The following is a 22,538-nucleotide window of genomic DNA, read 5'->3' as shown; positions in this document are numbered from 1 at the left end:
AAATGCAGAGAAGACTTAGTCATTTAACTCCTTTAGACTCAGGTTTCTACTAACTACTCCTGGTTTAAAAGAATTAAAAACCAAAGAGAAACCTGTTTTTGTTTTACCACAGTAGAAACCCTATTTGAAAATAATTTCATTTGACAGACACAACTAGAAACCCAATCTTTCAGTTTCACGGAGCGGACACCGCTAACAGCTGTCCCTCTCATCCCCACTCCACGCAGCTGCAGCTCAAGCACTCAGAAGTGTTTCTTCTGTGAAAATGTGAATACAACTTTCCCTTGGACTCCTCAATGATAGGCCATATGCCAAGAGGAGTGTCTTCTAAGAGGCCTTAGGTAACGTGATAAACCCTTTCTCCCATGAGATTTAAGTAAGGGACAGGCAAGGGAATTAAATATTATCCCAATAAATTAGAACATAATAAAACGGCTATGCAAACAAAGCTATAATGAGAAAGGTAATTATACATCTAAGAAAATGACATACTCACAAAAGGCCTACCTGAAATGAATCTTATTTTTAGATTTTGCACTTAAAGAGATGCTCTAACAGCAAAGTACCGAAATTACCACATACATATAAGCCACAAATTCAACACTCAGCCATGGAAATGTGCCAATTTGCTCTACAATTTCCAAAAACAAAAGCTAACTCTGATTTCCTCCTGTGGATAATAAAAGCAAGGTTGTCAGTGACTAACAGTACTTACATCTGCATATAGCGTAAAATAGTCCTCAATTCCATCTTGTCCCGTGATTATTCCATGGCGCCGGTTAATTCCTGCAATCACTGGTCCCTGAAATTCATGTGGAGCTACAACTTCCACAGACATAATAGGTTCAAGAATACATAATGTGGCATTTGCCAGGGCTAGGGTTTAAAAAAAATATAAATTGGTTTATTAATCTTTAAACAAACTGGAGCTCTTTCCTATCCACATATACAAAAGGGAAATAGAAAGTGCTCTCCTAAAGGTACACACATAAATGATAAGGTTAAAATATTTGATCTGGACTCATTTTTCTAGTAGCAGCAGCAGTCACTCTTCTAAATGGAACTTCCAGTAAGACAACACTTAATTCTAATATTAGTATGTCCATTACCATATTTTTATCCTAAAAATCATTAGGTTGCAGAAGTAATATAAAAGGGTCTTAAAACAACATTCGATCAAGTCCCTTCCCATTTAAATTATGCAGTTGAGGGTTACTAATTCTTTCTGAAATCCTTCGGGAATAAAGACACTATCTGTTAAGTCTCTGACCAAGGTAAATCAATTCTTTCTTGTTGGTCCCTGGCAGACAGTTATTTATACTTGGAGACAATAATCAAGTCATGCCTGAGATATGTCTAGGCTAAACAATTTCAATACCCAATTGAGAATTAGAAAACCAAGTTTCTAGTTTCTGCTCTGCCTCTAATAAGTTATATGCCTTTTGGAAAAACACAATCTGTCCAGGTCATGTTTCTTCACCTACAAAATAAAGACATCGGCCTAGATGCTAAAGGCCATTTAAGCGCTAAACCCCAATGTGTTTTTTATGTGTGTTTTTTTTAAATAAAAAAACCTTATTTTTTTAATCCCACTTAGTACATAACAAGAACACTTCTTACTGTGACAAATGCTGACTGAGGTTGAAAATGTAACAGTGCGGAGAGAATATAAAAAAACTTCAAACACTCATATTTAATTTGGACATCATGATAGTGTGGAATAATACTTCAGCCTCAGACTGGATGAATTATCTTTAAATAAAGACTTTAAGCATAACATGAAAAGATGACAAAGAAAATATTTTGTTTTAAAATAATCATAATTTTCCAAGCATCAATTTGTTTATAATAATCTAGTCAGCAATTATTCTTGTATATTCATTCATTAAAGCACTTGTTCTAAAGACACTATTAGCTTAAGTGCAATAATTATAAGAACAGCCATTTAATATACTTGCATTTCTTTGAAATGTTTTCTAATTCAAATCATATCTTAGCTCAGACCTAACTTTGACTCATTACTCCTAATTAGTGAATTTTGTTCTGAAAAGAGGAATAACTGAACTCTGCAGACTCCTAAGTTTCATTAGCTAAGCCTGCAGAATTCTACGCAGACAGCTAAAGCAGTAGACTAAAAATTCTAGACTGTAGAAGAAGCTCTATTTCTTGTTAACTTCTTGGGTTACCACAACAGCAGAGCTTCCTTGGCTCTAAATAAATGTAATTAACGCAGAAGAAGGTACCCAGAAAGAGACATGTGAACAGACATATTAAAATTTAGTAACACATTATCTAGTGTTTTCAATATAGGTCAGTAATATAAAAGAGCTAGAGTGTAAGACGCTCATATTCTAAAGAGAAAGAAGGGGCCAAGTATATAGTGTATAGTACATAATTGTTGAGGACGGCCTGTCCAGTTCTCGGTTTCATATTCCCTCACCCTGCTCCTTTCCTTTTAACTCCCTCTTTCTTCCTAAATCCACCTTCTGATTCACCTCGCCCTTATTCATGCTTTTCTCTGTCCCATTCCATATGACAAGATTCCAGAGCTAAATTCATCCTGCCATTTTTTAATAGTCACATGGCAGCCAAGTCCTACAAGCAATTTTTCCTGAAGTAGAATAAAAAGCAAGTGAAAATACCCACACCATCACAGGACCTTTTAAGCCAAAGTGGTGCGTAGAGATGGTAATGTTTCTATTTCAGTCCCCTAGGGACAAAGTTGATAACACCAGGCTGGGTGCTAAAGAGGTTGTGTGAGGAGGTGGTCAAGGGCTAGGCTCTGGTCTGGGTTTAACTCTCAGCTCCACCACTAACTAACATGTAACCTTGGGCCATTTGATTAACTACTCTTGAGTCTCAATTTTCTCAACTATAAGGCCACTGTTGAAGGTAAGATATGATAATTCATGTACTCAGCATAATACACAGCACAAAAGTGATCAATAAGTGTTATTATGACCACTCTGAGACCAAAAGCTGGCAAATGGGTGGCACTGCACAGTGCTAGGTCAAAGGTAATGTGAAGGGAAGAGGGATTAGCCTTCATTATGCCCAAATATGTGTGTGCAAGTGTTTTCAAGTACATTCTCATCTAATACTTTGGCATTACTATCTCCAAACAGCCTGGACTTGCCCATTTCCACGGAGTTAAGTATGAAGTAGAGCCAGCATTCAAACTCAAAGCCCAGGAGATCAGAAAAGGGACACTGCTGAGTAAAATGAGCTAACGTGACTCTGGGTAGGCCTTTATTTCTCTTGTAGAGTAGCTACAAGTTCAATGTTTCTGCAGAGACCAAGCACAGCGGTCTAAAAATTGGCCATGGACAATGATGGCAACGGTTAACACCTATGGGGTGAAACAGTCCCTGAAAGAACATTCAATTTCACGTTTCAGTTTTAGTTACATCACTGATTAATCTCAGGGGCAAAGTTTACATTGTGACTGAAAATAGTTCCAGTTTTCATTTTTTTTTAATGAAAACTACGTGAGAATTTGGACTATTTTTCTTCCAATTTTGATAATAGAGAATAGCTCAAAAGTATAAGCTAATCTGATACTAAGCTCATTTATCAACATTTTCCACCCTAAAACTCTCATATGATAATCAGTGGAGGTGTATGCATGAAAAGCTGATTTTCTTAAGAGCCCAGCAAAAATTTCCTTTCACCCTTTTACCCTTTTATCTTTCAGTCATGGAGAAAAAAGAATCAGATGATGATACAGCAAAGTAATTCATTTTTCACGCTTGCAACCTGTTTATTTGCACATATTTATCTGGCAAAAACCAATACTCCTCAATTCAATTATTATCTGGTGCTTTTCCTTTGCACCCCACCAGGCAGTCATCACACATAACAGTATTTGTACACTTAAGTATTTACAAACTGAATGGTACATATCTACCTGTTTAGTTAATATGCATAGACATACAGACTTTTTTCATGGCTATATATGTGTATGTTATGGGCATATAATCTATATTTATTTATATTTCATTAGGTATAATTTAAAAGGTTGAGGCTCTTTGTTAATTGATTTTACCAATTACCTTGCTTTATGCAACCTCTATCCAGGAAAGCTACCAATTTCCAGTCAAGAACCAGCATAGAACAGTTGGTGATATCTAATTTGTTTTAACTATACTTTAAAAAAGTATCACAATGTATACATTTATCAAATCATTACTTTAAATATTTTACAATTTTGTCAACTGCACCTCAGTAAAGCTGAAAAAAAGAATATGAAGTGATTACAACCAATTTGCCAGTTGAAGATTTATTAAAGTGGTGAACCCCTAGAAGGCAAGAGGCAGGTGTTATCAATACAATCTGAATCATGCTTAATAAAGTCTTATTTTTTTTGTGACTTTATTTCCCTTTTTCCTATTACAACTGACAGACTGTGACAAGGTTTCTAGATCATAAATTTCAAATGCATTTTTAATAGACAGCTAGCTGGCATAAAGAAAATGGAGGATTCTCTCACCCTTTCACAACTGAGAAACGAAACAACAAATTACTAATGGCTCCCATTAGTTTAACTAAAATAAGGAATTAGCAACCTGGTCAGGGAATAAGCAACCTTCTCCAGCCATTGCCCCACACCTGGTCACAGATGCAAACAGACCAAAAACAACAAAGTCCAAAATTCATACAATAAAATCCTGATTTTCCGAATGCCTGGAAATGATGTGTTAGGATTAATTTTCTGCTATTTCGACCCTCTTTGACAAAAATATCTCTGAAATGTTTTGTGAATCATAATGTAATTCTCTGCAAAAATCCACTTATGGACATAACTAATGAATTACCATATAACGGATATGGAAGAGATGACAAAGAGAATGAATTTTCTGGCTCCCAGTTACAATGTAAAAGCCCCCAACGTCAAACTGCTGTGCCGTCATTTGCTTTTCTCTCTTAAAAGCAATGAATCAGATATATCTGCAATTGCTTAGGGTTCTGTTTCATCAGGGTTTTAATAGACATATTATTCTATGTGAGAAAGGTTGACAATTTTAGCAGTTTAACAAGAAGTCTGCACTGAGAATAAGGTTTACTGAATTCTTTCAAATGCCTAAAAGCCTACAATGTCATACATGAAAAAGTTGTTTACAAATTTATAGATTTTTCTGACATCTGAATAAATCACTAAAAACAGGATGACTATAATTAATGTTTCTTTAAAATAATTCTTATAATTCTGAGCACTTCTGTCTTCTCTATTAAAAGTAGAACTTACAGATTATCTATGAATTTAAACTTACAAAAAAATACCAGATAATTTAGGAGAACAAAGTAGAATTTTAATTTTGTAAGAAAGAAAACACAGTAATCTATCCTCACTTTGATTCTATGAACACTTGCCCAGAGCCTATCATGTTCCCTGGTGTGCTGCTTACTGCTCTGGTGGGGTGGGGGGGATGGGAAGAAGACCTAACCAACACAGTGCTGCCTTCTGCGGCTCTGATGGTCCACCAGGGAAATAGATGCACTGATGCGGCAACTGCCAGACACAGCGTACCTTGTTTAAGAGCACCTTCTCCTGCGCGGATGAAAGAGATTTCATTGGAATCCACCATGTGATACGCTCCATCTTGCAGGACAAACCGGAGCCCAGAGAGCTTGTGACCAGACAGAGGGCCCTTCTCGCAGGCATCCAAAAACCCCTGTTAATGAATGAACACAACTTCTGGAGTGAGTGGGTTTTACTCACAGAAGCATTATGAAAAACCCCCAAACGTTTTAGTATTCAGAAGTGTAACATTTTTATGTATGCTATATTTCATTGTTGAAAAAAAAATTTTTTTTTAAGTTGAACAGCCTATTTAAGTATTATTATTGTGGAATCTAGATGAGCAATCCCTTGGAAAACTCTTATCACTTAAAGGTGAGAGCTGGTTTGAAAGTGATGCTGAGAGTGCTACAATCGCTTTCTCATAACCTCATCTTCAAGAATTACTAAACGCTCATGATGCATTACAGAGACAGCATGATCTCAATTTTACAAGGAGGAAAGAGAGGAAAGGCAAATCTAAGAAATTCTCTAAAATAAAACGTCAATCAAAACTGACATCTAATCAACAGCTGTGTCTTAAGCTCCTACTATATACCTATCACTGCTCTGCCTCATTGGCAGATCACTAACAGCTTTAGTGTTCTACAATGTCAGTAAGAACTAAAATTAAAAGCTAATTTCATTTTTCCAAAGCAATTCTTTTTTTAAAAAAGCAGCTTTATTGAGGTATAACTGATATACAATAAACTATACATATTTAAAGAGTAAAATTTGATAAGTGTGCAATTTTTTTTTTCATTCAGTCACTTAAATACTCGTAGAGCTCCTACAATTCAAGATAGTTTTTCATGGCAAGACAATCACACAGCTGCACATGTAGTACAATATATTTCTGGCATTCAAAACTGTAAACTCTAAATGCTGAAAAATATCTGAGCTTTCCTTCACTTACATTAATCCTGGAGAATAAAAGATAATTTAAAAGTGTGTGAATGACAAAATATTGTCTTGAAATAAAGTATAATGAATGAAACACACTAATCACAAAAAATGCTACCAAAATTAATGCTGAAGCCAAAATTATGATCTGTTAATAAAGATTTCTAAGTTAAAAGGTTAAAAAAACCTAAAAATCTCAATCTACAAGAATAGACAGTTGCTAAAGGTTTACAACAGTCTTAAAGCCAGTTGACCTAGAAAGCCAACAAATCACTAGTAACCCCATTATATGTGCAAATCACAATTCCCAAAGAAATATCAGAGTCTTATCTGATCCTTGAGTTTGTGAGGGGTTCGGAATTAAGTACTATATGCTCAGTTTACAAAAGAAAGTGGCTCTGATTTACCCAAGGGCATGTTAATCTCTAGCAGAGATTAGGACAGCACCCAGGTGTTGGGAATCTTAATGAATGTCCATTCTACTACATCAGTACACCTAAAACTTTCATAAACCCCTAATGCCTACTGCAAATTTCAAGTGCTGATTATAATCAATGAAGTAGTTTAAATTTATCAAGAGAAATACAATAACTATGATTAAGAAACAGAATGACTTCCCCTCATCATCACAGCATATATTTATAGCTCTTGAACTTAAAGATTCTAATCAGATGGAAAGCTTAATGAGAAAAAGAAGCAGAACTGTAATGAAAATGAACCACAGAAGACGTGATAGCAATGTGATTTGACACCTAATAGACTGTTTTTGATTTTTTTTTAAATGCAATAAAGTTTTTTTTTTTTGTTTTTACCTTTTCTACGGCAGGCACAAATTGCTTTGGAACATTTGACCCAAATGTTTCATCTGAAAACTCCAACTTAGTGTAGTTCTCTGGGTCCAGAGGCTCCAGTACACCTATCACTTTTCCAAACTGGCCTGCACCACCTGATTGTTTTTTATGTGTAAACTCAAACCTGAAAGTAATTTAGGAAGAAGAAAAAATCAACATAGCATTATATAATCACCAAAATGAAATAACTCCTACTAATTTAAATGAAAAACCATCTCTCATCATTTTTACTTTTTCCTTCAAATACCATGGCCTTGCTATAAAATTATTATAGAATTTATTTAAAAAGTAATCCTGTCCCTTCTGTTTTTACTTGGAGGTGAGGGTGGGGCACACCACCAAAGTAATCCATGGTTTTAATTCTGCTAATTCTGAATTTCACAAGTAGAAAGTAAAAGTCAACAAATTAAAATAAAAAGTCCGTCTAAGGTTCTTATTCTATTAATAGTAACCTACATTCCAAAGAGCTTACCCATTTCTTTTGGAATGCCTCCCTTCCCTGGGACAGTGTTCTCTCCTTAAATCTCTATGAGGACAATTACCTGAAAATAGGAGCTATGCAGTTAATTCATTCAGATAGTTGCTATTTGATTTTACAACTTGTACACTATGGACTGAGAAAATACGAGAGAAGGGAGTTTCAGGCGGAATAACTAACACCTGAAAATGGTTAATGGCAAAATGATCATGATTAACATAAGTTAAGTCATTCAAATAGACACACAGGTCAGTGTTTACTTGAAACTACTAATGACAACATAAATAGGATGAAATAAACATCTTACATGCATACTAAATATATGTAAACACAGGCTACGATATCATTGAAAAAACATTTCATGAGGGCTTCCCTGGTGGCGCAGTGGTTGAGAATCTGCCTGCCAATGCAGGGGTCACGGGTTCGAGCCCTGGTCTGGGAAGATCCCACATGCCGCGGAGCAACTGGGCCTGTGAGCCACAACTACTGAGCCTGCGCATCTGGAGCCTGTGCTCTGCAACAAGAGAGGCCGGGACAGTGAGAGGCCTGCGCACCGCGATGAAGAGTGGCCCCCGCTTGCCGCAACTAGAGAAAGCCCTCGCACAGAAACAAAGACCCAACACAGCTAAAAATAAATATAAAAATAAATTTAAAAAAAAAAAAAAACCAAAAAAACATTTCATGAGTATCTACTGCTTGGAAGGCGTTTTTCCTGTCAACTGAAACCTTCCTCAAGGCCATAAGATGGAAGAAGCTGGCTGCTTTCAAAGGTGTCTGCAGATAACTGCAGGTAAATGGACATTAATGAGTGTGTGTTCCTGCGTACAGATCTGTGAATGGTTTGGAAGAAGTAAACAGCAAATTTCAGTAGATGTCAGCTTGGAATAAGCAGTTTCCATAGAGAGCCTAAGCGTGAATGTGCCTGATGCACTGCCTTTAAATAATCTTCCAGCAGCCAAGAGCTTCAGGATAGGCTGGGAAACAATGCTGACTGGTTGATTTTCCCAGGAGAGAAACAAACAGCCATCAGAACCACCAAGAGCAGGAAAAGGAGAAGAGAAACAACTGCCAAATCACCACAGAATTACTGAAGGGATTCCAAAACTGTGGTCCATTGACATATTCTCTAGTATGCTCAAGTTCTCTGAGACATTTTAAATTTTGTTTTCAATTTGACAATAATATGACATACAACATACTCTAGATCTGTGCTGTCTATATGGTAATCACTAATCATGGATATTTACATTGAAATTAAATAAAATTTAAAATTCAGTTCCTCAGCTGCACTAGTCACATTACAAGTGGTCAACAGGCAGGTGTGGAGAGTGGCTACTGTCCGGGACAGCAGAGCCAAACATTTCCATCGCTGCACAAACTGCTACTGGACAGCAGTGCCCTGGAGGGCCAGCTCACAGACAAGCAATCCCTGCGGTTTCAGGGACCATGGTTGCGTTTATAATCAAGTGGATGCCAAATAACAGGACACTCATGTGCCAGGCTTGTGCTAAACACTTTTTATGAACAGTCTTACTTGCTCTTCACCACAGACCCATGAAGTAGGCACTATTTTTTATTATTATTTTACAGGTGAGAAACCTGAGGGTCAGAAAAGCTAAGTAACTTGCCAAACGTGATACAGCTCTTAAGTGGCAGAGCCAGGATTTGTACCAAGACCAACACTCTTAATCAAACATGTTTCTAAAAGGCTAATAAGAACATAAACTGATTTAATCTGCACACGATGCATTCACTTCAAAAGCTGTTAGAAGACACTGCACAAAGAGAGATTTTACTGTAGCTTAAATAGAGAAGTGGAAGAACTAAGACATCACTTGGTAGGCACTGAATAGATGTGCTGAAAGGCAAAAGAATCCATGCTCCTGTGGTCAGACCACTGGAATTTTATAAAAGACAATTTCATTTTGACAAAACATCATCATCTCTCACATTAAAATTACTGTTAATTAGAATTGTGTTGGTTTTATTGCATATCTCTATTTTGTAGATTTATTTTGACTTCATAGTCTTATCAAAGTTGCAAGCCATAGGCGTTTTAAGTTTTATGTCCATACAATTATTTAAAATAATAATTTAATTTGCCCGATCCCAGAGACCCATAATAATTTTGCTACTTTCAAGGTAACTCATACATTATTCAAGTTTGCGGATAATGATCTCTTGACTTACCACTAATGAAATTTTAGTAAGTAAGTAAGATTTCAAGGACTCAAGTATAGGAATAAGATTCTCTCAATGCAGTTTATTTATTTAACATCTAAATAAGCAGTTTAAAAATTTTAATATAATAATTATATTTTTAAAAGAACTTAAACTGGTATGTGTACTTTTAGTAAATAAATGCCTGATACGTCACAACCTCTGTTACTAGCCTTGATCTACAGAGATGTTAACTGTATTCGTAAAGCTTCAAAAGGGTGATTTCATCTAGGAAGCTCACATATTGTACTCCTCACAACTCTAACTGGTAATAAAACAGATGTTAACTAGCTACTTGTGAAAACTTTAAAATTTCATTATCAGCAAAAAAGCTCTTTCTGGGTAATTAGAATGTATTCCGCCACTCCTTCTTGGACACTATCAAAGGAGCACATAATTCATACAACTAACACACAAATACAGTGACAACCTAAGAGGTTGGCTGATAGATGAATGACTCACACCCCCCCCCACACACCGCCCAAAAACAGAAAAACAAGCTTCAATTTTTTACAAAAAGCCTTGAGGAGAAACTAACCCTTTCATCCTCTAGTTACTTGATGGTTGTTGGCTAACATAATTAGAAAGAATGGGAATGCCTTACTACTTACTGTTCTTTAAAAATCTACTTACTCCAAAGACTTTATTTACAAATAAAAAGGGTATTTGAGGAAAACAACACATTACAAATACATTTTTGTTAACTTTTTTAAAAAAAGCAACACAATATATGTGTCTACCCAAGGAACCTTCAAAATCCGTTTTGGGAAAAATAGCAAAGAGTCTTTATTTCTAAGCCAACCAGCTACAGTGTCAGTTTGGCTATACATTTGATGAAAAGAAATCTTAGCTGCTAGATCTACAGCAAATCCAAAGAACAGCCTAGACTACAGTTCCTTTAAAGCTCACAGGAGGTAATTAAGAGATCTGGAGAGTAAAAATGCACTGCCTACTAAAAGTCTGTGCTTGCTTAAGGAGCTTTAAAAACTGCTTTTGTTAGAAGCTACTTCAATGTAGTGCTTTGTATAAATTCAGTTTTTAAGTAAGTTTTAATCCTCAAAGTAAAATTTTCAAAGTGATTCAGAAAGTTGGAAGCATGGTGTGATATCAAAACCTCATCTTTCGAAGATCAGTAAAGGGAGAGAGGAGTGCAAGTACCTTTTAAAATTCTCCTGACCTAAATTACATAATCCTCCAAATTAATGCTATCGTTTGCAGTCTCTCGTACCCTGATTTGGGCAGAACTGATACACCACCACAGAAAGCTGGGTATGAGCAAGCCTGTTCCTGGACAGGGAAGAGAAAAGAAGGAATCACAATGACTCACTACCTGGCGCTCCTTTGTACTTTGCCCCGTGCCGGACACTGCGGGTGGTGTATAAGGAAGTTGCGCTCGTGCCGGACACTGTGGGTGGTGTATAAGGAAGTTGCGCTCCAGTCTGCAAGTAAAGCAACCAGCCTCCTTCCAAGAAGAGGAAACTTGAAGCCCCAGAGACTCTCCACTAAGGCGAAGGCCCGAAAGCCCCTCCCCAACCTTCTGTAAAGGTTAATAAAAGGAAGGATGTAGTCCCTAACGACCCAGCCCAACGACTCACTCCTCACCCCCCCTTAAAGGAGGAGGGGGCTCTCTCCAAACAGGGACCAGAGAGTAACAGTAGGCGGCAGGGCGGGGCTCCAGGAGCAGCCTCCTTAGGAGCCAGCTCCCAGGCAGCGGCTTGCAGAATCGGGAGGAGGGAAGGAGGGAAGGAGGGAGACAGCGAGGGAAGGAGCTGGCGGCCCCGCCCCAGGCCCCGCCCAGCCCGAAGAAGGAGGGCTGACTTTTCCGCCTGGGGGACTCGGCAGCAGGCAGGACGGGGGTGCCCTTCCCTTCCTGTGAAGCTCGAGCAGCCCCACGCAAGCCCAGCCGCTGCTCACCAAGAATGGCAATCCCTCCGACCCACTACCCGGCCTCCAGGGCGGCCTCGGTGGTAGAGAGCTGCATCAACTACCAGCAGGGCAGCCCCCACAAGGTGTTTCTGGTGCAGACAGTCAAACAAGCCAGCCTGCAGGTGAGTCGGGCAGAGGGTGGTGGCGGCACCTGCTAGCGTTCCCCCCACCGCCGAGGGTCTCAGCTCCACCTGCTTCTGACCCCCCACACCCCATGCCCGTTTTGGGCCTCAAGGCTGGCTGTCTCTCTAGAGGAGTTGGCTTTTCTGGGGTTGGGCTACACTCCAGTCTCTGGGGACAGCCCCGGGAATGTTTGTTGTTTTTACGGGAAGGCAGAGACACTGGTAGTTTTTATGAGCCCTGCTATAAGGAAATCGGTAAATGTTCTCAATTGGGGCGGCTTCTCCCCTTTCCCCAAGTGAAACCTACAGGAACCATTTTCAAAAGGATCTTAAAACTGGCGCTATGTTTAGCATATACTACTCCAATCTGGGCCAACAAAAGCTCCCGTCTTGCAAAAGATTCTTCACTGCCTGAATTTTAAGATCAATCCTTTATTAGACTCTTTGACCAAAATGAAGGGTTAAACAAAAAGCAACAGAAACTGACAAAGCAGAGTAAAAATATTGTGGCCTGAAGCTTCACTTCAACCATCCAAACACTACTGCCACTGACCGCTGTGAATGATGGGCCCCCTCTGGCTAAAGGGTTAAATTAAACGCTCAAGACCTCAGCAACCACTAAGCTTGTTTCCATTTTACTAAAATCTATAGATTTGCGACTGTCCCTTATTTATCTGACAGAAGTTTAACTGCTAACAGTCTTCAAGAGCTGACAGGGAGTAAATGTTATTTCAAAACCACACCAGATAACATAATTAGGTATAAATTCTCAATTACATCTTGATTCAAAAGTGAAATACCTAAACGTCTGTCTTACTGTTATAAAATTTGTTAACGTATCATTTTGCAGGTCCACTAACATACAAGTAAAAGCAGTACTTAACATTCTCTAACCACTTCGCAGTAAGCTGCCTCAAAATGGAATTCATCTTCATTGAACACTATTTGCAGGGTACATAAGGCTTTATGAAAAAGCTTTTCAATGGTGCATCCTATTTGTCACCTTTAGAATTAAAATTTTCAAAATTTCTCATGTGGAATTTAGGATCACAGATCCAGAGGTTAGAGTACTCTGATGATTGAAAGTGAATTATAACCGATTTTATTTATATATGCTTTTATCTCACCCTCTTGTTCTCATCCAAAATAACCCTGCTAGAGGACCTGCTAAATTAGATGTCACAAACATGGTGACATGCCTTGGTCAAGGTGTAAGGCCTTAATCATTTACCCCCAACAGTCAGCACCACGCCCAACCAAATGAGAATGGATTCTTCTAACGATGTAAAGGATTGAGTTATTGTTATAATGACACCACATTTTCTTAATTTTAGGATATTCCGGGAAGAGGACGTAAGTATCGCCTTAAATTTTCTGTGGAAGAAATTATCCAAAAAGTAAGTGAAATGTCATTTTATTATGAAATAAAATTTGATTCCTAATATTCCATATCACCTCTGCTGATCAAATCATAGGATTAATTTGGTTTTTAAAAAAGTTGTTGTAAAATCCCTGCCTCAAAAAAAATGATCACCATACAAAGGTCAGTTTTTACTTTTTGTGTATTCTGAGATACACTTAGTATTTCTATCACGCTATTTAGAAAAGAGACTCTATATACTTCAGTTCAAATAAATTTCCTTTAAAAATGTTATGTACTCATAGGCCAGTATGAATTTATGCCTAATATGAACAAGTGTAATAATTAACTCTACAATCATCATCACTTTTTTATGTCTGTTTCATTCTGTTTTTCATTTCTTTTATTTAAAGAAAGCAAGTGCTTTTAGATATTTATGAGCAATAGAATGGCCAACTGGTACCACTCTGTTCAGATAAGAATCTTTCAGTAATGGGGCAGGGAAATTTTTAAAAATTATACACCTGTCAAATTATTAATGAGACAAACTTAAAAGGAAGGAACTGCCGCTTGTACCATAACCACCTTGAAATTTAAAAAAGCTTGCCCTTTTGTTAAGCATAATTAAGAAGAGATACAGGCTAACATAAGGAGATTCATTAAAAGGCATTTGAGCTGCTTGACAGTCATCTTTACAAAGCAGAACCAACGCTACAATCTTCTCATTTTATATTTGGATATAGATTGCAGAATCTGAGTTTGAGAAAATTTCTGTTATTTCAGGAGGAGAGAGTAAGAGTAATGGACAGCCTTAAAAAAGTAACCAGAGTCTAGAGTTGGTATATAAAGACTAAAATCTGCCTTACAAATGGACTTCCCATTAATACTGAAATACATAGTTTTAAAATGAATTTACAAGATTATGAGACCTTATATGTTATAAAATAAGTTACCTATTTTAGATACCTCTAAGAAAATTATTGGGCCACCACCAATTAGATACCTCTGGAATAGGTACACTCAAGTCAAGTCTGAAACAACATCATTAGGGGGGCAATGCTTTAAATGTTATATCTCAAAGAACAATAATTAGTAATGGATGGCCATCTACATGTAAAGATCTTTCACAAAATGTTTCAAACAGCAAGTTACAGTGAATTGCACAGCTGAAGTACTGTACCCTCCAATGGGACAAGATACTGCACCAGAAGTCAACTTCACATTTGAAGGAGAAATTGGAAAGAACCCAGATGAGGAAGATACCACATTTTATCATAGACTCAAGTCTATGAAGGAACCACTAGAAGCACAAAATATTCCAGGTATGTAAATATATGGCACGGAAAAATATTTTTTTCGACTTTAAGATCAATATCAATTACCTATGCTCAAAATTGTTAGATGTTAACATTATGCTGGCAATATACTGACTTTTGCAAAAATATTTATTACTAATCTAATTCAACAACAAAAAAAGGCTTGGAACCTTATCGATCAATCTATGGCTTAATTAAATTAATTACTTTCTGTACACATTTGAAGAAAACTAAGACATGACTTAGAATTTAGATTTTTTTTTAAAGGTTAATACTGTATATATAAAATAATTCCATTTATCATATAAATGTTTCCCTCACCAGACAGTTTTGGAAATGTACCTCTGGAAATGAAGCCAGTTCAACATTTAGCCTGGGTTGCCTGTGGTTATATAATATGGCAAAATTCTACTGAAAATACATGGTATAAAATGGCAAAAATTCAAACTGTCAAGCAAGTGGTAAGTAATTTCTATAAAATACACTATTAATAGATTTAATATTTACTGAAGGTGTTATAATTCATGATTGGATAAATAGTGCCCCTTTAGTCATTTTGTATTTAAGATAGTGAAGTCAGTATTTGAAGGAGAAGTCAGTTATCAAGGCCAGAGAAGGTGAAGCTGCAGTTTCAAGAGAGTGAAGCCTTGAATTATAAATAATTTGGCAGTGGTTTTTGTGTGCAGCTTAATACAGATTATTTCCTTTCGCAACCTAAGTTTTGTGTTCAAATTACTATAATCATGTGATACTGAAACCACCTCTGCTTTTTTCCTCTAGTGAAATGGTAGTGTCAGAGCTAAAGATATGGCTGGCATTTTTTCCCCCAGGATCAGCTGGAACAAAAATATTAGCACTCAGTCTTTGTGAAGCTTGCTGTATATAATTATCTTTTATAACCCATTTAGTCATAATTGACAACCTCATATCTTACTTGTTGCTAGCCTTGTATTTTAAGTCTGATATGACTATTCCAAACTGCCTCTTTCTAGACCTTAAAGAGATTAAAATAAATTATTTGAGTTTAGCTTTATTAAGAGGTTTAAAAGAAAAACAAAATATGTCAACTAGTAGTATTTAATGGAATACAAGAAAAATACTCTGTAAGAGAAAAGCACTTTCCATTGGCTTGTTTCAGTTTGTTGATAACAAACTGCAAGGCAGCTGGAGCACCTTTACTCCACAAGCTTTTGCAGCCACTTATTAGATACCTTTGGACACTGGAGGACAGGATGCCAATTACGGTACTCAGAGTGTAATGCCAAATACCTAGCATCACTATTTATAACACTTTAAGAGAGCCTTTTTCTAATGCATTTTTGTAGATAGCAACCTTGGTTACAACACTCCTATAGGGGCATTGAGGCTCAGATAATTGAGTAGCTGGGTCCACGTTACAGAGGATATACAATCACAATCATGATTTTCAAGCCATGTTTTTATAGCAAAATATGCAGTGTTACTGCTTTATGAAAGAAATTTCCTGTAACCCTTCACTAAATTGCAGTTTTAAAGCATTAATGACAATCCCAACAGAAGAGTTTAACCACTGCTTCAGCGTGTATATATTATATATCTTTACCTATTATGATCCAACACGTAAGAAACCTTCCTGATTTTTACCTTATCCTTAAAGGACATTCTTTGTTGATATAGTCAAAGAAGGGATTGCTTCAAGATACTATTAAGGAGAGAAGAGCATAGTTTTATTTGATCCTGGGGCCATATTTATAATTACTGTCAACCAAAGGAGCCACAGGAGTTTGTGCTGCCTCTTGGAGTCTAGGGCTTGTTTCAATACATCAGTTATAAGCTTTAAAGAGCCTTGAGTGAGTACGGCAAATTTCTGATGACCATGGTTTGAAACTCTGTAGACGCAATATTTCTGTGCAGCTGATAGTATACTTTATATGTCCAAAGCAATAAGCAGCATAGATCAAAGCTTTAGTTACAAAATCAAACATTACATTTTATTATTTTCAGTTTTTTAAAAGAGAATTCCTATTATAAAATTGGTTTCCTTTAGTGTAAACTCTCATTTCAGTAGTTTATCCCTTAAACGATGCTTTTCTGAATAATGGAAACATTAAGGAATCTTAAATGACAAATTATAGACTGTAATGTTCTTAAGTAGCTACCACAACTCAGAAACTAAAAACAGAAGGGGTAAATGATTTTTAGAGTAACAAATTTTTTAAAAATCATGATTTTAAAATGTAGTTTGAAAGAAATCTTATTTATAAGAGAATAGTTTTTCTGCCAGGCTAAATAAATTATGACATTCAATTTTTAATTTTACTTAAGTGGAAGTATTACTGTCATCTACTAATGAAAGCTGATTCTTAAAATTATCATTTTTGCCAATGATATCAAGTTTTAAACGCAGGTTTTTATTTTTTATTATAGCAAAGAAATGATGACTTCATTGAGTTAGACTACACCATTCTACTTCATGACATTGCATCTCAGGTAGAGTATCATCTTCCTTTATTTGATGCTACTTTGAAAATTGAGGCTCATTTTGTAGCCACAGTATGCCTTATTAATTTTGACTCTAAATCAGAATTCATATAAATTCAAATAGGCACCAGGTTGAAATATATTACACTTGCAGCAATTTAACTTGTTTTGTGCTTTCTTTATGAGGACTGTTTTGTTTCTAACAAAATATAAACCCAACTCTGTTTTCTTAAATGTTTTCTGAATTTTATCATAGCATCAGTTTCCTTTACTTGCAGGAGATTATTCCTTGGCAAATGCAAGTTCTCTGGCATCCACAATATGGTACTAAAGTAAAACATAACAGCCGTCTACCAAAGGAAGCACAATTGGAATAAATGAAGACTGTAACATTCGATGAAGTATAAACATGCTTATTAATGATGTGTATACCAGTCTTCATTGATATCTAGCTTAAAGGGTCAGACAAATCTCATAAGTGTCCCTTTGTATAAATGGCCTGAACTACAGAACTATATAGCTTCCATAGTAAACAGCATCACAATGTAAAAGTGTCTTATCAACAGTAACAGTGCTATGTATATCCCCTAATAAAAAGCTTTAAATTCCAGCCTCATAGTTTATGTTTAATCGTTTTGCATACTTACGGGACAGGGGCCGTAATGGTTTCTCTGAAAGCAACTTTTGGCTTTCCTGTGGTACAAGGACAGCCATATTCTCTTTCCATCCTCTAAAAAGAGCAGGAGAGATCTTTTTGATATATTTAAATTAAAAAAATAATGAACTAAAGGAAGAAAAGTCCCAAGAATCTCAACTACCTTAGAAGCATTCATTTAAATATGATATGCAAATGATAAATCTTAAATCACTTAAGTACCTTATGAGGATAAATACATGATATTAAACAATACAAACTGCTTTTACAGATTTTATATAAATGAATTCTAATTTAGATTGATTAATTTATACTTACCTCCAATTAATCTATCCAATAAAACTTTATCTTTGCTCCATTTTATTACATATTCACTGGAATAGTATATGAATCTGTTGTCATAATTTTCTACTATCTCAACTTCAAAGATATAATCACAACCAGAATTTTTAATCATAAGTCATATATATTTTGTTTTCGTTCATATACACACAAGACCTTTCCTAGGTAAGCAGGGGCCCCATCTACCCACTTGTTTATCTCCATTATAATGATCTTCAAGTACTGACTTGAGAAGAAAACAGGCAAGAAATGGCCTGAAGAGTGGGTACTGGTGGGCCGACTTTCTCAGCAGGTTTCTCCCTGAGGTTGTCTTCCTAAGGCTGAGACCAGGATACACTCAACCCAAGGAACCATAACCTAGAGATGGATGAATGGTCTTACTGCAAATCCCCTGAGCCTTGATTCTAGAAGTCTGCAATGTTTTACGAATAAAAAGATTTAGAAACCAAAAGTAATTAATTAGTAGCACACACTGGAAGAAGCAGTATACCACATCTAGATACAAAAACCAGAGGGAAGCTTGAAGAACCACTATTAGTTTATAACCATTAGATTGAGAATTATCGACTTTTAACAAAACATAGACATAAATAAAGTGAATTTAACTTCCTTGTTATTCATTACCTGAGCATAGATTTCCAGGTGTAATTCTCCCATTCCAGATACAATTGTCTCTTTGCTCTCAGTGTCAAAGTGGACTTTAAATGTGGGATCTTCTCTTGTAAACCTGCCAATACCTTTTGAAAATTTTTCCAGATCATTCTTTAAAAAAAGAAAATCATTACACATTTTACTAAGCATGATAAGCAATGAAATTGTTGAAAAAACTTTAATGAATGAAATCAAATACATGAACAGTTAAAAAATAAAAATGATCTACCATCTAGTTTCTAGGCTATATCCTTTTAATATGAGAGCTTGAATACCACACAACCAAGACAGCAGGGAATAGCTAACTGATAGAATTTTCTTTTCACACCAAGATACAGGAGTCCAAGACTTAACTCTATGCCCTTTCCTATTATATTGACAAAAACTGTCCATTTGTGGAAAACTGCCCATAAAGCAGAAAGTAGAATCTGTGTTACTGTGTTATATTTTAGAAATCCTATACATAATCAAAGGAATCAGCATCGTTACCAAGTTTCTACTGTAGATTCAAGAGGGCAGTTAAGACCAACACTAGGCAAATGCACATTGAGACCTCTCCCTTTCAAAACAATCTGCTTGGATGTGGTTTGATGCACCTTTATTCTCCTTAGATGTAACTTCCTTATGTGGTAAGCAGAATAATGGTCTTCTAAGGACATGCCCTAATCCCCCCAAACCTGTGACTGTTACCTTACATGGTAAAGGGGACTCTGCAGATGTGAGTAAGGTTACAGACTTTGAGATGGGGAGATTATCATGAATAATCTGGACGGGCCCAATTTAATTGCATGGGCCTTTAAAAATGGAAGCTGAGGGACTTCCCTGATGGTGCAGTGGTTAAGAATCCGCCTGCCAATGCAGGGGAAACGGGTTCAATCCCTGGTCTGGGAAGATCCCACATGCCGCAGAGCAACTAAGCCTGTGCGCCACAACTACTGAGCTTGCGCTCTAGAGCCCACGAGCCACAACTACTGAGCCCACAAGCCGCAACTACTGAAGCCCATGTGCTCTAGGGCCCCTGTGCTGCAACTACTGAGCCTGCGTGCTGCAACTACGGAAGCCTGCATGCCTAGAGCCTGTGCTCCGCAAAGAGAAGCCACTGCAATGAGAAGCCTGTGCACCGCAATGAAGAGTAGCCCCCGCTCGCTGCACATGCACAGCAGCAAAGACCCAATGCAGCAAAAAAAAAAAATTTTTTAATAAAATAAAATAAAATAAAAATGGAAGCTGAGCCTGCATTTAGAACTGCCCCTTTCCTCTCCCACCTCCCCTGCCCTGCAGTGGTCTCCGAGACATCATCCCCATGTAATAAATCACACCTTCTCAGTTTACTGTTTGCTGCCCTCGCTAGAACGTGAGCTCTTTGAGGACAGGGATGCTGTTATGTCCCCAGCACCTAGAAGAGCGTCTGCTTTGTAGTAGATGCTTCATAAATACTTGCTGAATAAAGGAGTTGAATAAAAAAAAAAAAAAAAAAAAAAGGAAGCTGAATGAAGAAGGGTAGTGGAGAGATGGGAAGAGGGAAAGAAGAGACAGGAGATATTTGAAACATGAGAGGGGCTCATTTTGCTGTTGCTGGCATTGAAGACAGGAGGAAGGGGGCTATGAGCAGCCTCTAGAAGCTACAAACAGCCCTCAGGTGACAGCAAGGAAATGAGGACCCCAGTCCTACAACAAGGAGCTGAATTCTGCCAACAATCTGAGTAAGCAAGGAACTAAACTGTCCCCTAGAGCCTCCAAGAAAGAAACAACACAGCCTTGCCAATACTTGATTTTAGCCCATTAAGAACTATGTCCGAATTGTGACCTACCCAACTGTAAAATAATACATCTGTGCTGTTTTAAGCCACTAAGTTTTTGCTAATTTCTTACGGCAGCAATAGAAAACTAACACGCTCCAATCACCAATATTAACAGCTATCACATGTGGCTGAAGATGTGTTATGTGTTTTGTATACGTTATCTCAAATTCTAACCACAAGGCTGCACGACAGAATTATCCGTGTTTTACAGGTGAGGAAACAAGGTACAAACAAGTTGCTCAAGGCCACAGAGCTAGCTGGGCTTGAATCCTGGGTTAGTCTATCTCCAAAGTCTTTTCCCTTTGCCCTGCACTAGCCAGGGACTCTCAACTTACTAGAAGATCACCCCTGCCCCACTACTGAGATTCAGGGTTTTATGCAGTGATTTCATTATTTGATGTATATTAATTCTCCAGGAAGCTGACAACCCCAAGACACCAAAAAACCTTTTGAATATTGATGCATTTGATTTCCCTCCATGATTGTGAACTATCAACAGTTAAATGTCTTACATAAACTCTGGAGTTAGGAATAAAGAAGAATAATATCTTTAACTTCTAGTCCTTCATCTTCTGAAGGGAAAAGCAACCAATCTGGCAAAGTACTTGGAGCAAACTGTGGCATCTCACTGTGGTAAGATGTAAAGCTCGCCTTTCAACTTTCTGAGATAGAGTGACTGAATGTTTCCTGCCACCTCAACATTCTCTTTTCTATAATGAGAAGGGCCTGGAAAATCGCAGTTCCTCAAAATAGATGAAGTAGTTGCTGTTAATATATCCACAAGACAATAAATCAGAATACGTTCTGTAAATGATAGTACCCAGATGACAAGAGATCATAAAATGTTCCCTCAATGCATGAATGAGTTAATGTCAATATATAACGTTAAAATGATTGTTATGAATGTAACTAACTTAAGATCTAAACAATTATGTTTCAAGATCAGGACTAATTCCAATGACAAGCAATGCAAATGCAGAACCTATTTAAGCAATTTTGGCTAAAAAGCTAAATGACATCAAATCCAATCATAAAACTTTATATTTGAAAGTGAGTCAAAACAGTCTTATTTGCAGGCCTTCCATGTTATAGTCAGACATTTACTTCATAACTACCACAGATGTAGAGATGTATTATAATCCATGAGGCAATTAATCTACGCAATATTTTAATATACTTTACAGTGAGGTTTTTCTGCAACTTAGGACAAATGCCTCAGTTGCCTCTTTTCCATCTCTCATGATCTCAATCTAGGAAGTTACTCACACTTAACACTCCAGAGCCAATGATATACTTTTACTATAGTAAAGAGTTATAAAGCACAGTCTCATGAATACTTTAACACCATCAACTTCTTCAAATATACTGTGAAGTACTTACTACTAATAGACTGGTAAATTTTAAAAGGTGATCTCAATACCAAAAGAGCAAATAGAGACCATAAGACTGCTGGTTATCACAAGACACCATATGCATTGTGGAGACAGACAAAAAAGAGCTCAAGTTTTTACTGTGATATACTGAGCGTTAAATCAAACTCCTACCTTGTTAGAAGGCTTCATTGCTATTGAAATGACAGGATCAGGCACATGAATTGACTCCTAAAATATTTTTCAAAGAACAGAGAAGAATTCAAATACAGTACCGTATGTGTCAGGGATGGATTAATTTTAATGTTCTCCTTTACAATAGAACAAAAGACAAATACTAGTCAACATCTTAGGGTAGACAAATATATCTTGGTCTGTTTTTCCTTAAATAAATGAATATATTAATATATAAAGGTGTCCACTTATATGATCTCCTCCCTCCCAAAATAACAAAAATAAAGCATCTATTTACTTACTTAACTGTTTAAGACCCTTAAGTTTGTTGACACTTTCAGTTTAACATAA

At 36.8% G+C, this 22,538-nt stretch overlaps 2 protein-coding genes across 2 annotated transcripts in view; one reads left to right on the top strand and one right to left on the bottom strand.

The window, feature by feature from the left end:
- The window catches only part of GFM1 (G elongation factor mitochondrial 1), a 45,658-nt gene that overhangs the window by 1,815 nt on the left and 21,305 nt on the right, over positions 1-22,538 (bottom strand). The window contains exons 11-16 of the mRNA XM_068546169.1: positions 22,188-22,244; positions 18,815-18,952; positions 17,841-17,923; positions 7,273-7,435; positions 5,528-5,672; positions 716-876 (exon numbers count right to left, since the gene is read on the bottom strand). Coding sequence (XP_068402270.1) covers positions 716-876; positions 5,528-5,672; positions 7,273-7,435; positions 17,841-17,923; positions 18,815-18,952; positions 22,188-22,244 — 747 coding nt within the window. The remainder of the gene's footprint in view (positions 1-715; positions 877-5,527; positions 5,673-7,272; positions 7,436-17,840; positions 17,924-18,814; positions 18,953-22,187; positions 22,245-22,538) is intronic.
- Positions 11,770-17,803, top strand: LXN (latexin). The gene is made up of 6 exons (XM_068546171.1): positions 11,770-12,057; positions 13,392-13,454; positions 14,562-14,739; positions 15,058-15,194; positions 17,140-17,202; positions 17,472-17,803. The coding sequence occupies exons 1-6, from the start codon at positions 11,929-11,931 to the stop codon at positions 17,568-17,570; spliced, it is 669 nt and encodes a 222-aa protein (XP_068402272.1). The 5' UTR covers positions 11,770-11,928; the 3' UTR covers positions 17,571-17,803.

The sequence above is a fragment of the Eschrichtius robustus genome, chromosome 6, assembly GCF_028021215.1.
Source record: "Eschrichtius robustus isolate mEscRob2 chromosome 6, mEscRob2.pri, whole genome shotgun sequence".
Taxonomy (NCBI): domain Eukaryota; kingdom Metazoa; phylum Chordata; class Mammalia; order Artiodactyla; family Eschrichtiidae; genus Eschrichtius; species Eschrichtius robustus.
Note: the sequence above shows the minus strand (reverse complement) of the source record. Positions and strands in the feature narration are given on the sequence as shown.

Coding starts and splice junctions, on each gene's coding strand:
- LXN (XM_068546171.1), top strand. CDS start 11,929: ATGGCAATCCCTCCGACCCACTACCCGGCCTCCAGGGCGGCCTCGGTG. Junction 13,455..14,561: donor TGGAAGAAATTATCCAAAAA/GTAAGTGAAATG, acceptor TGTTTCAAACAG/CAAGTTACAGTGAATTGCAC. Junction 15,195..17,139: donor TTCAAACTGTCAAGCAAGTG/GTAAGTAATTTC, acceptor TTTTTATTATAG/CAAAGAAATGATGACTTCAT.